Source organism: Ambystoma mexicanum, chromosome 9 (genome assembly GCF_040938575.1).
Source record: "Ambystoma mexicanum isolate Mex_15411 chromosome 9, UKY_AmexF1_1, whole genome shotgun sequence".
Taxonomy (NCBI): Eukaryota; Metazoa; Chordata; class Amphibia; order Caudata; family Ambystomatidae; genus Ambystoma; species Ambystoma mexicanum.
In genome coordinates, this window is record NC_090931.1 from 536,247,908 (window position 1) to 536,261,451 (window position 13,544).

General features: G+C 44.2%; 1 protein-coding gene across 5 annotated transcripts in view; it reads right to left on the reverse strand.

Moving 5' to 3' along the window:
• BRIP1 (BRCA1 interacting DNA helicase 1) overlaps positions 1 to 13,544 on the reverse strand; it is a 2,318,009-nt gene that overhangs the window by 1,642,760 nt on the left and 661,705 nt on the right. For all 5 annotated transcript variants that reach the window (XM_069615088.1, XM_069615086.1, XM_069615084.1 and 2 more), the window contains one exon: positions 2,416 to 2,700. In XM_069615088.1, the coding sequence (XP_069471189.1) occupies positions 2,416 to 2,700 (285 nt within the window). The remainder of the gene's footprint in view (positions 1 to 2,415; positions 2,701 to 13,544) is intronic.

Here is a 13,544-nt window from a genome sequence, read left to right on the forward strand (position 1 = left end):
CACCCCTGTAGCAAACATCCGACGCGAACTAAGTTTGCAATCATTGAAATCAGTGGTGGAGAGAAACAGTCTGCTGTTTCTGGGAAAAATCTTAAGGCTCCCCAGACCAAAAATTTTGGACATCATTTTCAAAGAAATGAAGAGCGGCAAAAACCCTATGTTAACAACTTGGTATAACAGCCTTTTGGAACAAGCAGCACAAATTGGTTGTTCTGAATGGGAAATCGAACGTATTCCAGGGACAATAAAGAAGAAATTAAAGTTACAAGACTGGATCGATATGTTAGAAAAAGCGGAAGAACACACAATCCCGACCCATCATACAACCAACACTCAAAAGCTGAACGAAGTAAGAAACTATCTAAAAAAGTTCCCAGATAAAAGACTGCGAACAATCTCCTTGAGAGCACGTCTGAACATTCTGAAGACAAATGAGATTCTCTTTCTCAGGAAACAATCGGAGAATAACAACTGCCGTTATTGTAAAAGGTTGGATACCGAAACACTACATCTACTTCTTCACTGCCCAGGAACGAACAAACTTAGACAAACCTATTTCCACCCACACGGATTAAAGTATCAGACTGTCAGCGAAGAGGATTGGTGAAACAGGTTGATGAGCGGGGATTCAACTACCTTGACTATAGCAACTGCAAAATTTCTGGACAGCTTGAAGCTGGAAGAAAAGACATCTGAGAACAAATAGGAAATTGTTCTCCTCTTTTAAGAAGAAAATGAATATCATAGAAGGTAGCAGAAAGCACAAACAAACCAAACAGTTAAAGGAAACATGTTCAATCAAGTGAAGGGAAAAATCTTGTAAAAATTGTAATACAATTAAACACAACCCTTATTTTATTACCTCCAACTCAAACCTACTCAGTGGTGTGAGCCACTATGGGTGGGGGAGTGCCATCCACTTTCCTGAGCAACAGGCAGCAGAGACCACCCGTATCTCTGAGCAGCAGTACATCCCCCGCCACAAATTTTTATTTTTATGCAGAGCCCTTTGTGTTCCGCAACAAACGCAATGCATGATTTTGTGAGGCGGAGGAAATTTGGCCTAAATCACTCATTATTGTGCCAATGTTAAAGGTATTTGTACCGTGCACCGTCACCACCGAAGTAGTTGGGAATAGGAAAGAGAAATTGTGATGTCGTGTTGGCAGCTTCAGTTCAGTTTGCACCGTTCGCTGAGCTTAAGCGTAGATTACGGGTCTGCGCAAACTCCCATGTGCGGTAGTGCTTAGTTATAGCGTAGACACCCTGACTGTCAGGAGTACAGTGCTTTCCCGTTAGTCAGCCTCCCTACATTGCAGAGAGGATGGCCATCCGTTCATCTGCAGGGGTGCCGCACATGGTGAGGGTGAGCAGGTGTTTTTTTTAATATACTGTACGAATGCATGCATGTATGTGTGTGCGAGTGTATGTCGGTGTGTGTTTTTACGTTTACTTGCATGCAAGGAGTTGTTTGAATGATGTATCAATGAGTGGTTCAATGTGTTGTATTAGAGTAAGTGTGCAAGCGAAGGAGGGTGGAGCCTAAAAAAGAAGGTGTGGTCCCTGTCATGCCCCTGCAGCCTCCACCCAGTGGTGGCTGCTGGAGACATGGCATTCTTTTTTGCTTTGCCCTTGATGCACAGTAATGTTGCATTAATGTGCAGCAACGGGAAAGCAAGCATAACTTATTACATTGATAGACTGGCCTACATGAAAACAAGATACATGTTAGTGTGTGTCTAGACCATTCTAACCATGTAATAACACTTCTGTTTGCATGTGGGACAGACTATCAACCTACCAGTTGTTACGTTGTTTGCTTTAACTTTGATGCACATTAAAGTATTGTAGTAGGTTAGGATGGACAAGGAGGCATGTAGAGCTCTTTCTATTTCTCACCAAAAGAACCTAAAAACTGTCACGATGTCTATGATTCTATCCTAAAGAAAAGGACCATGCAGCATTTTAACACAAAATAAAAAAAAACATTCTTGGGGGCTGGGGGTACCCCCACCCAAAACTCTCCTTGTTTGGTTTGAAACCAAACAAGGAGATGCGCTTGGTCGCTCATGCATATTCAGCGCAAACATTTGTAGCCCTCCAGCTTCCAAAGTCACCAGCTGTGGTTAAATGCAGTGAAATCTTCCACCGCAAAATGGGGTGAGGAAGCTGCGGCCAGATTGGTGGCGTGGGGGAGGGGGGACAGGGTGGACCGGTCTGTTTACAATCACTTTTTCAGCCTTGAGTTTTCACTAAACTAATGCACTCTGGGAAAAGTAGTTTTGGCTGACTTGCATGCAAAACATTTGACTAGGATAACCAGACATCAATTATATGGAAAAGTAAAGCCGTAGAACGCAAAAAAAGGTGTTGCAGCAGCATGGACTCGTGGTGCTGTGATAAAGGACTACTCACATCTTTGGCTTCAAGCAGCTCCATGCATTTCTCATTTTTGTTGCTGTGAATATCTGGGTGGACACAGGTGTGCTCCCTGCTGGAGAGGATGGTCATTCGAGCGCCAGAGTAAGCAGTCCTTCGCAACTCTTTGGTAATCTGGGCCAATTGCTTATGCGTCCGTGTACCAAAAAATATTTTGGGGACGTGGGCCCTCGCCGCAGTTTCATATTTCTTTGCGTGTTCATCTGCTTTAAGATTTCCTTTCGCCCTGGCGCAGACACATACCGTGCAAGGGATGTCAGACTGAAAGAGGAAAACATTTGAGGTTTACAAAACCGGAGATGACTAATGATAAAAAAAAAATTGTAAACTTCAGACAAGGTTATATTTGACAACTTCGCAGGGAGCTAAAACGTTATTATAGACAGTACATACAGTGTGTGAAGTAAACACATTTACAAGTGTATTTCACTTCGGCACACCAAATATGGGCGAATAACGAAAATGCTCTTCGAAATCATTAATGAAACCCTCCAAAAACGTTGAGCTGAGAGGGGTTAGTAAAGGTACATGGGTAATACGAATTTTAAAAATGCGCTTTCGGTATACTAAAACCATTGGTTGTTAGAACTACACAGAATCAGAAAATGAACAATACGTTCACAAAAATAATAGAATATTACAAATATGTCTGTGAAAAGGTTCTGAAAGAATGGCCTGTAACAAAATAACTCATGCAGAGACACTTTAACATCACCTTTAAAAGACTATAAAGTGGCCAACTCAGCATTTTTGTTCAGTCTATGAACCAGAAGAACAAGTTACTTACCAAACTGGTAACGTTCTTTCTATGGGATGTTCCTCCGACTTATTCCTTATCTTTGATAATCTACTTCCAGCTTGCTGGCCTTGGAAATTCTTTCACAGTAGAGGGCGCTGCGCATCGACGCCCCTCGAGTCGGTGTCCCTCAACGGCCTCCGTATCGGTGCCAACATCACCATGGGTATGTATAGTCTTGCGCAGTGTCCGTTGCTCAGTTCCGTTTTGAGGTGTTGTTTTGCTTTGCATGAATTGGTTAATAACCTTGAAGGAGCGTAGGCTTCAACTAGAAGGGAAGTTTTACTGCGGGGAAGGATGGGAGGGGGGATAAGGAATACGTCGGAGGAACATCCCATCGAAAGAACGTTACCAGTTTGGTAAGTAACTTGTTCTTCGAAGGGATTGTGTCCTCCGACTTATTCCTTATCTTTGATAGACTCCCATAGCAGTAGTATATAGAGGAGGTGGGAGTAAAATGAAATGTTTCCCTCTAAAGATGCACAGAGTGCAACACAGCTTTTCCAAATTTTGTCTCCTGGCTAGAGGAGGAATCAAGACTAACATTTGGTTAAAGTGTGTGCGGACGACCACGTGGCAGCTGCACATTATCTCCTTAATTGGAACTCCTCTTTGGAGAGCTGAAGAGGCTGTGATAACCCCTAAGATGTTGAGGGGGCTCTTTTCCTGCCAATTTATAGTATTCTATAATGGTTAAAATAAATAATAAAATGGATAATAAAATAATCCAGCTTGAAATGGTTTGTTTTGTAATGGGCATACCTAATTTGTGCCCTGCATACCCCACAAACAATTGGTCTGCATGTCTGATTGTTGCAAGTCTGCTAATGTAAAAGCTTAAGGCACGCCTTGGATCCAGCCTTTGTAATCTATTTTCCTCTTTCCCTGGATGGGGAGGATAGATTGAGGGTAAAGTTATTTTTTTGAGTAATGTGGAATTCTGAAACCACCTTTGGGAGAAATTTCAACTTCACTTGTAGAACAACCTTACCTTTCTGAAAGATTGTATGTGGAGGTTTGCAAGATAAAGCTTGTAATTCGCTCACTCTTCTGGCAGAAGTTAAAGCCACTGTTTTAAGAGTGAGAAATCTTAATGAAAAGGAATGAAGGGGTTCAAATGGAGTACCCATTAGAAATTTCAAGACTAGGTTTAGGTCCCACAGTGGAACTTGAAAAGGAGTTGAGGGAAAAACATTAGTTAACCCTTTTAGAAATTGAATCACTATGGGCAATTTGAAATATGACGGCTCCTCCGCAGTGCGCTTGAAGATTGACAGCGCTGCGAGGTAGCCCTTGATCGTACCAACTTGAAGACCTGAATTTGCTAAATAAAGCAAAAAAAGATTACACCATCGGTGTATTACATGAAAAGGGTTCAATATTCTTTTCTCTACACCAGGTGCAAAATTTGTTCCAACGGCAGCGATATAGAGACTTTGTTGCTGGCCGTCTGGCTGAAAGCAACACCTCCATTACGTCATCCAGGAGATCCTAATCCTTGTATCTCAGCCTTTCAGAAACCAGGCGTGAAGGTTGAGGGTCCTGATATCCGGATGGAGAACCAGCCCTCCCTTCTGCGAGAGAAGATCCTCTCTTTGTGGAAGACGAATCGGAGGACAGATGGACATGTCTAGAAGATCCGGGTACCACGTTCTCCTGGCCCAATCCGGGGCAATTAGGATCATGGGTTTCCAGAATCTTCTCAACCTCCTGATCATTTGAGGAATGACAGGGATTGAAGGAAACGCATACAGAAGTGGAAACTCCCAGTCCACTACGAACGTGTCCCCTAGAGCTCCTCTCGGGGGAAATTCCCTTGAGCAATACTGATCGCACTTCCGGTTGATACTGGTGGCAAAAAGATCCACTTGAGGGGTTCTCCAAAGGGCGAAGATCTGTTGAAGGACTTCCTGAGCGAGTTCCCACTCGTGGGAGGCTGTGTTCTGCCTGCTCAGAGAGTTTTTCTCTCCGGCTAGGTGAACTGCCGATAGAGACATTCCTTCTTGAATTGCCCAAAACCAGAGCTGCATTGCCTCTCTGCACAGTGGCAGTGACCCTACACCGCCTCTTTTGTTGAGGTAGTGCATGGCCACTGTGTTGTCCGTCATTATCAGGACATTTTTTCCCTGTACTGATGGCAGGAAAGCTTTCAGCGCTAGTCTGATTGCTCTCAGCTCTAATAGGTTGATGTGTAGTCTGGACTCCGATGGAGACCAACGACCGCTGATGATCAAGTCGTTGGCATGGGCTCCCCACCCCGGGAGTGAGGCATCCGTGACTACTGTTATTTCCGGCCATGGTTGCCAAAACTGTTCTCCTTTCAAGATGTTCTCCTAACAGGCCCACCAATGAAGGTCTCGAGCCACTCTGTCCGGGATTAGTAGGAGATCGGACATTCCCCATGAGAATTGTGACCACTGGGTCCTTAGTGCCCACTGAAGAGATCTCATTCTCAGGCGAGCCTCTGGCACTAGGAAAGTGCAGGATGCCATGAGGCCAAACAACCTAAAAAAAAAAAGCGAAGGCTGGTAGACGTTGGGCATTTTGAAACTTGGTGACCATCTGCAGAATATCTTGAGCCCTCACCTCTGGTGGCGAGGTTTTTCCAAGGGATGTGTCCAGGACTGCTCCAATGAACTGGAGTCTCTGTGATGGTATCATCTGTGACTTCTTTAAGTTGAGGGAGAAGCCCAGCTTGTGGAGGAAGTGGCGAACATAATCTAGATGGATCTGAGCTTGTTCCGGGGCTACTGCTCTGATCAACCAGTCATCCAGGTAGGGGTAGACGTGTATCCCCTCCCTCCTTAGACTTGCAGCCACAACAGCCATTAGCTTGGTAAAGACCCTCGGGTGGAGGTCAGCCCTAATGGCAGAACTCGAAATTGATAATGAGAATTGCCAATTGCGAACCTCAGGTATTTCCTGTGTTTGAGATGGATTGGCACGTGGAAATAAGCATCATGAAGGTCTAGAGATACCAGTCCTGAAGCTGGAGGGCCTGAAGGATCTGAGAAAGGGTTACCATTTTGAACTCGTCTTTCCTGAGGAATTTGTTCAATTCTTGCAAGTCCAAGATGGGTCTCAATCCTCAGTCCTTCTTTGGTACTAGAAAGTAGGGGGAATACCAACCTTTGTTCCTCTCCGCTACAGGTACCGGTTCTATTGCACCTTTCTCTAGCAGGTCTAAAATCTCCTGCATAAGGAGCGGGTCTGGAAACTTCAAAGAGTTGTTCCCTGGTCGATGCCTCTGGGGAGTTTGTAGGAAAGGCAGGCAGTAACCTTGGGCAACTGTCTCCAATGCCCAGGCATCTGACGTAATAGCCTGCCATTCTGCCAGATGTTGAGTTAACCTGCCTCCTACTGGTGTCTTGTGAGGGGAGACCTCAGAGTGGTTTAGAAGCAGCTGACGCAGATGCTGAGGGTAAAGTAGCACCTGCTGGTGCGGATTTGGTGCCTTTGACCCGTCCACCACGGGTAAATCGTCTCTGGCCCCTTTGAGCTGGATGTCCTCTGCCTTTTCCGAATGCGGAGTAAAAGCGAAAGGACTTACCCCTCCAGGAGGTACCTGTGGGGCGATTTGGAGTTTGCCGAATTGCAGCCCCAAGGGATTTCGCTGCTGCTTTGGATGTTTGCAATTTTTCCAGGCTGTCATCAGCCTTCCAAATAGAGAAGTGCTGTCAAAGGGCATATTCAAAAGTCTGGGTTGCACATCTGGAGCAAAACCAGACTTCCGCAACCACGCAAATATGCGGATTGTGGTACTCGCCGCCATGGCTCTGCTGATGCTGTCAGCAGAGTCAATGCCTGTTTGAAGGGACTCACACATTGCATCCTTCTCATCCTTGATGATGTTCAAGAATGCTTCCCGTTCTTCCCCTTCTGGAAGATAGTCAGCCGCAGATGAAGCACATTTCCAAAGGGTGTGGCTGAATCTTGCTAGCATGCAAGTGGCGTTGATAGATTTAAGCGCCATACTGCATGACGAAAAAACTTTTTTTGACATGGCGTCAAATCTTTTGTCATCCCTGTCCTGTGGTATAATGGGGTATGCCGACTTACTGCTAGATGAAGTTGTTGCCAGCAGAACTACACTCTCTGGAGTTGGATGCTTGCTTAGATATTCAGGATCTGAAGCGGACACTCTGTATTTAGCAGAGAGCTTTTTATTTACTGCAGGGATAACTTCAGGAGTCTCCCAATTTGCAAATATTTTCCTTTGCAGTGCAGCATGAAAAGGGACGATGGGATCCTCTTGGGGTCCTTTATCTAATATATCAGTAAGGTCGTCTTGCTGAAAAGAGGGTGCAGGTGTAGTCCACCCCATAAATGGTATTATTCTAGCCATAAGAACCTTATAAGGTATCTCAGCATGTTCTCCAGGTACTGGTCTAGCAAAATCTGCTTCTGGAGAGGTATCTATACCACTCGCCTCATGTAGAGACTCTTGTAGATCTTTCAACCTGTTTTCTTCAGAAATTAATTCCTCTGGAATGGGTACTGTTCTTTGTAGTCCAAAAGGTCGCTCATTGTCAGAGTCCTCACCTTCCTCATATATAGAGTACAAAGCTCTGAAGTAATCAGATCTTGGATAGGGAGTGAAACCCATTTCCAGAGAGAAAGGAGTCAAATTTGTTGTTACTGCCTGTGAAAACATTGTGGTTGTTGAAGTGGACGTTACAGGCTTTGATAAACCTGTAAAAGGCGTTGAAAACTTCGGAAAAGGCCTCAATGAACCCGAGAGGTTCGGGATCCTACTCGGCATCGTCGAGATTGTTGACACCACTCTCGACGTCATGGTCGGGGCTTTCGACACCTCTGGTGCTCATGGCGTAGTAGAGGTTTTAGGCCTATCTTTCATCGGAATCGACGACGTCGATAATACAGATTTTTGCGTCAAAAGTACCTTCGACAATGGCGTCGATGACGCAGTTTTATCCAATATAGTTTTGCCTTTACTCAAAGGTTTATGACGCTCGCAAGTATTTTTACTCGCTGGGTTCAACGACTCGCAGCGTTTTTGTTTTTCGGGTCTTTCACCCAGGGTATTACATCCAGGCATCTTCGAAGGGGTCGAGGCTGCTTTCTCGAAGATCCTTAGCATTTTTTTTACGTAATTCTTCCCACTTAGCCAGAGAGCTGTGTTTTGTGGGTCAGGTGACCCTTTCCGGGGAACTTGAGGAAGAGGGAGATCTATGGCGCCTCTTCTTAGAGTGTGTCGATCTCAAAGAGTGATGGGAACCGCTTCGAGATCTCGATCGGGAATGTTTCTTTTAACGGCGAGGAGACGAATGTCTCGACTCAGCCGAGGAAACTTTTGAAGCGGTAGAAGTTTTAACAGCCTTACCTCTTTCTAACTTCCCCTTACGCTCCTTCAAGGCTTTCGCCGTCATGGACATACAGTCCTCACACTCCGAACACTGATGCTCTGATCCCAGGCACCATAAATAGATCCTGTGAGGATCCGTTTGAGACATTTTCTTTCCACAGTGTCGGCATTTTGGTTCAGATGACGATGCCATCGTTAGTAATTTAGATTTTCAAAGAATTTATGAAGATTTTCGAAGAATGGAACCGAGCGTTACGTCTCCGAGGCTCACGAAGCGCGGAAAAATTAAACTGAACAGACGCTGCACTAGACTATATATACCCATGGTGACGTCGGCACCGATACGGAGGCCATGGAGGGACACCGACTCGAGGGGCGTCGACACGCAGCGCCCTCTATTGTGAAAAAATTTCCAAGGGCAGCAAGCTGGAAGTGAATTATCAAAGATAAGGAATACGTTGGAGGACACAATCCATTTGAATATATTTTTATTTAAAGTTAACTTATGAATAAAGTGTCTGAAAACAATCACTTATGACTTGGCTAAAATGAAAAAATGTTTTACCAACGAAGGATGTCACATTTTAAATGTTTCAAAAATGGCAACGCTAAGTAACAATTTTACCAGTACAATATCAAATTCATTGGTGAAAACAATTGGGCAACAAAAAAAAAGTGACATTGTTACAATGTCCCTAAAATTTCAACAAACACGTACCAATAGCACTGTGGTAATCAATTTAATGAAGCGGGCAGAAAAGGCTCTCCATTTTGAATTTCGTAAATGACGACTGACAAAGATATTATGCGTGTGTGTGTAGATTACTAGGCGATAGTCATTATAGTGACTCTATAGTTAGACTTGACTCCCTACAAAAAAAAGCACTATTTGGAGACAACTTTGGTGGCTGTCAATTGCAAACCTTGCAGGCACAGGATGGTCCAGAGATGGGCATAACACCACCTGATCACCAATGCCAAGAAAACGGACCGCAAGAATTCGAGGCCACACGAGGGACTCTGATAAAGACTAGCTGCAGCGTATCCAGAGGTCCCGTAACGAACAGGCATTGTATGGAAAGTGATGCCGCCAGAGCCGCCGCAGATTACTTTAAGTGATGGCGATCACAAAACCTTGCAGTCTCCCCCTCCGTAGCCGCCCCCCACCATCCCCCCCGGAACTCTCACCCGAATGTAGGGGGTATGGAACCCCCACGGTGGCAACACCAAACACCCTGTCCTTATTCCAAATGTCGCCAAGTGACAGTACCATTCAACAAACCTTCACTGAACCTTCCCAAAATAATGTCGACCCAGCTGACCTTTTCGTTAAAGTTGTATGCATCTTCATCAATGGGGAGGGCAGCAAATAAAAAGACAATCCCATTCAATCTCTATAGACACACGTTTTACTATTATCTGCAACCAGTGGTGGATCAGCGATAGAACAAGGACAATTGGACATTTTTGCAAAACACTTTAGGTTTTATTAAAGAAAAAGAAAACCCCTCACCGAGCCCCATTGCTATGGGAATTACTCCCGGTCTTAAAAAGGTGCTTGTCAGGACGTTTTACATAAACTGGGTCTGTCCTCTGTCCAAAGCCTAAGCTATCTATGCCCTCCACATAACTTTTGTGGTACATTGGGGCTGAAAAAGATGTTACCAGCTTGTTCAACAGACTCCTTGTACCCCAAGGGAGAGTCAGTCCTAGTGAGATTCCGCTTGCCCAAACCCCTACGGAGGGTTTTGCATAACAGGCTCACCTCCCTAGTCTCACAGGTGGCGACTCCACCTTGGGGAGAAGGGACACATTATCGGGATTTCTCACAAACCCAAATGGCTGGACGAATGAAAGCTAAATCTTCATGTGGACCTCGTATCTACTCCGATTTCACGCTTTGTGGTTTGGTTAAAATCTGTCTAGCGGTTTCATATAAACATGGCCAAAAATGGTCAAAAATCAATTAGTTATATCGCGATTTGCCTAGTATCATCCATAGACCTACTTTCCTTTTCCAGATACCATGTTGGTTACCTGGATGACACTGTATCCATGGAACAACTTCCAGGTGGGCCTCGGACCTGAGTCAACGGACTAAGAATGGGGAAAACAGAAGAGGGGCAATCGGTTTGGTTGCAGGAGTGAGGTGGGCATCATTTTTGAGGGGGCTGTCATTGTGATTCACAAACTGGAACCTGGCTAGAACCTGCACTGCCAAATGTTCAGAGGGGAATATACTAGACCGCCTGGGATCTAAAGACGACGAGCCAGGCACTAGAGTTCACAAACAGCTTCTGAGGGGTATGGTCTGCGGGCTACCAAGTGAGTCAATAGGCAATATCCAGGTTGTGGATTAATGACGCAGCCCACAGACCAGGGCTTCCCATAGGCAACCACTGGCTCACAGAACCGGCTTGTGGTCTGGCGGCCACCATAAGGTTCAATGTGGCCATTGGGTCTGACATCAGCCAAGGCACAGCTATCACTTTCTAAAGCTATGGAGGCCCTGTGCCATGGCCCAAGGTCGAGGTCTGGACCCAATGGTAATGACCCAAGACCATGGTCAGTGGCCACTTTAGATCAGGGGTTCCAAATGTCTGGCTGTGGCCCATGCCCAGACTAAAGTGTCCACTTAGCATGGCCTCAGGCTCTGCCCAGTAGGCCTATCGTGTGTCTCATAAGGCAATGGGGCAGAGCCAAAGGTCCTGGGCTGATCAGATGCTTTGGGTGTGCCAGGGGCAGTGCCAAAGGGTAAGCCCTTGTCAAAGTAGCCATTGGGCCCGTTGGCTGGCACAGGGCTTTCTGGGGCAGGGAAACACGGTATGGTGCTACAGTAGGTTGCATTTTTGTGTTTACATAGTTTTTTACCTTAGTCCAAGATCCTAAGGTTTCCTAAGCTACAAAGGATCGCCCCTTACAGTAGCCCCATCTATAACCGGGGAGGCAAGTAACCCTGGGAAAGCCAAAGATAAGATATGATCAAGGTGAAAGCATCAATCATAGAAATAGATATCTCATAATTCTAAGCCATTAAAGTAAAGCAGGTTTTATATGTAAAAAAGACGCATACAAAATTCCAGTTTTGAAACCTTCCAATTTGACTATTTAACTATATATTATGTGGAGATGATGCAATGCTTTAGCGTTCCAAGTTCCATTGATTTCTTCATCAGGTTGTGGTCACAGAGGGATAGAGTAATAAACAACCCACACTGGGCATTCATTTCTAATGCAAAAAAGGAATTTTCACTTTAAACTTTGTTGAAAGAAGCAAGAATATGGATGGAATGAATGCCTGCGACAGCCTCCATGTCTACAGAGGACTACATCTATCAACAATGAATGGTGACATTGAAACAGATTCTCAATTCTAGCAGTGCTTGGGATCACACTTCAAATAAGGAGCTCATTCATTAAGAAAAGGTTGTACATAGTAAGTTCAAAGGACGAGGCACAAGAAATCCCAAACAAGCACCCAGTGAGTAAAAAATAAATGACCCGGGTTATTGTAGAAACACACTGAAATTAAGTATTTAAAAACAAACCATTTGAAAGCCGGTGTTGCCACAATGAGTCCAATAATGACTTCTGTAGTCTCCATCCAGTTTCAGGGCGTTGCAAGGACTTCAATTTATTTCATGAATCTTACTGCCTTCATGTAAAGTGACCACTACACAATCTCTTCCCATGTTCCTCAGTGTGCCTTACGCACAAATATTGCTTGCTGGCTTGCATAAAATGGGACAAATACAAAATATGATGCCCATGTTTGAATGGTGAAAAGTCCACTGTTACCTTTGTGTGCCTCTTGCTTGATAATGGGAGCCAACCAGTTGAGCTTAGACATCCAAGACTACCACTGTCAATGCCCTGTGTCCTCACCCATTGGGGTTTTGGACAGTGGTGTTCAACAGTTGTAAGTGAAAGGTGGTACTGGCAGGTTGTCATCTGGTACTGTTGGGTGCGATTGCCTTGATAGTCCTGGGATCAAAGTTGGCCTTAGCGTGTCAAAAGTCCTCTTTGTTCAGTCCTCCGATTTCTTCTTTCAACCAAGCTTCAAGTGAAAATTCCCCTTTTTCTATAAAATGGAACTGGCCAATTTGACTTTTTACGCTACTCATGCTCTGTGTGACACAGATGATGAAGACGCATATGGGATTTAAAGAGCTACCATTGTAGCATCGCAGCATAATAGTTTGTTACTCCAATAAAAGGTATTAAAATTTGGATTTTTTTTGTGACCAACACTCGAATAACATGGTGTCAAACACTCTTTGCACATCACAATGGTACAAAAATATATCAGAAAAGTGTTATTACCAGAGAAATGCATACAAATTGAAAAACAAATGTAATTGTTCTTGAAATACACAAACGGAATAAACAACCACATAGTTATATTTTTCATACCTAAATCAGTGTATAGAGGTCCTAGCAGACCTGCTTTAGTATATCAGTTCTTTATGGCATAGCACACCAAAAAGTGGACCAAGGAATAATACAAATCACTAATTAAACTCGACATAGAAAAATGATAAACATGTGACGTGGGTCTCTAAATGTCCACATCTGTGTATTCAAGGAGTCTTACAATGCTGAAAATAATTATATACTTTAAACATCACATCGGTCAATATGATGAAGACATTAATGATGAAGATTTTTATTTTTTACAATTCAAACAATCACATGATCAATGTGAAAAATAAGCATACCATATTTTTATAGTCAAAGCAAAAATAAAAAGGAAATAATGAGAAAGGAAGGCATTGTTTAACAGATTAAGCAAACCTATAAATTACATTTCCAATATGCAAATGTGATCCCACATGTGGAAATTTGATCATAGGTTAATGAGAGTAAGTGATTGCCTGGACTCACAATAACTCTGTTTTGGGCAGGATAGCTCACTGGCAACGCGCTCGCCTTGGAAGCAGATGACGCAGCGCAACACAGGTGTGATCCCCGGGTTCCAGCTTA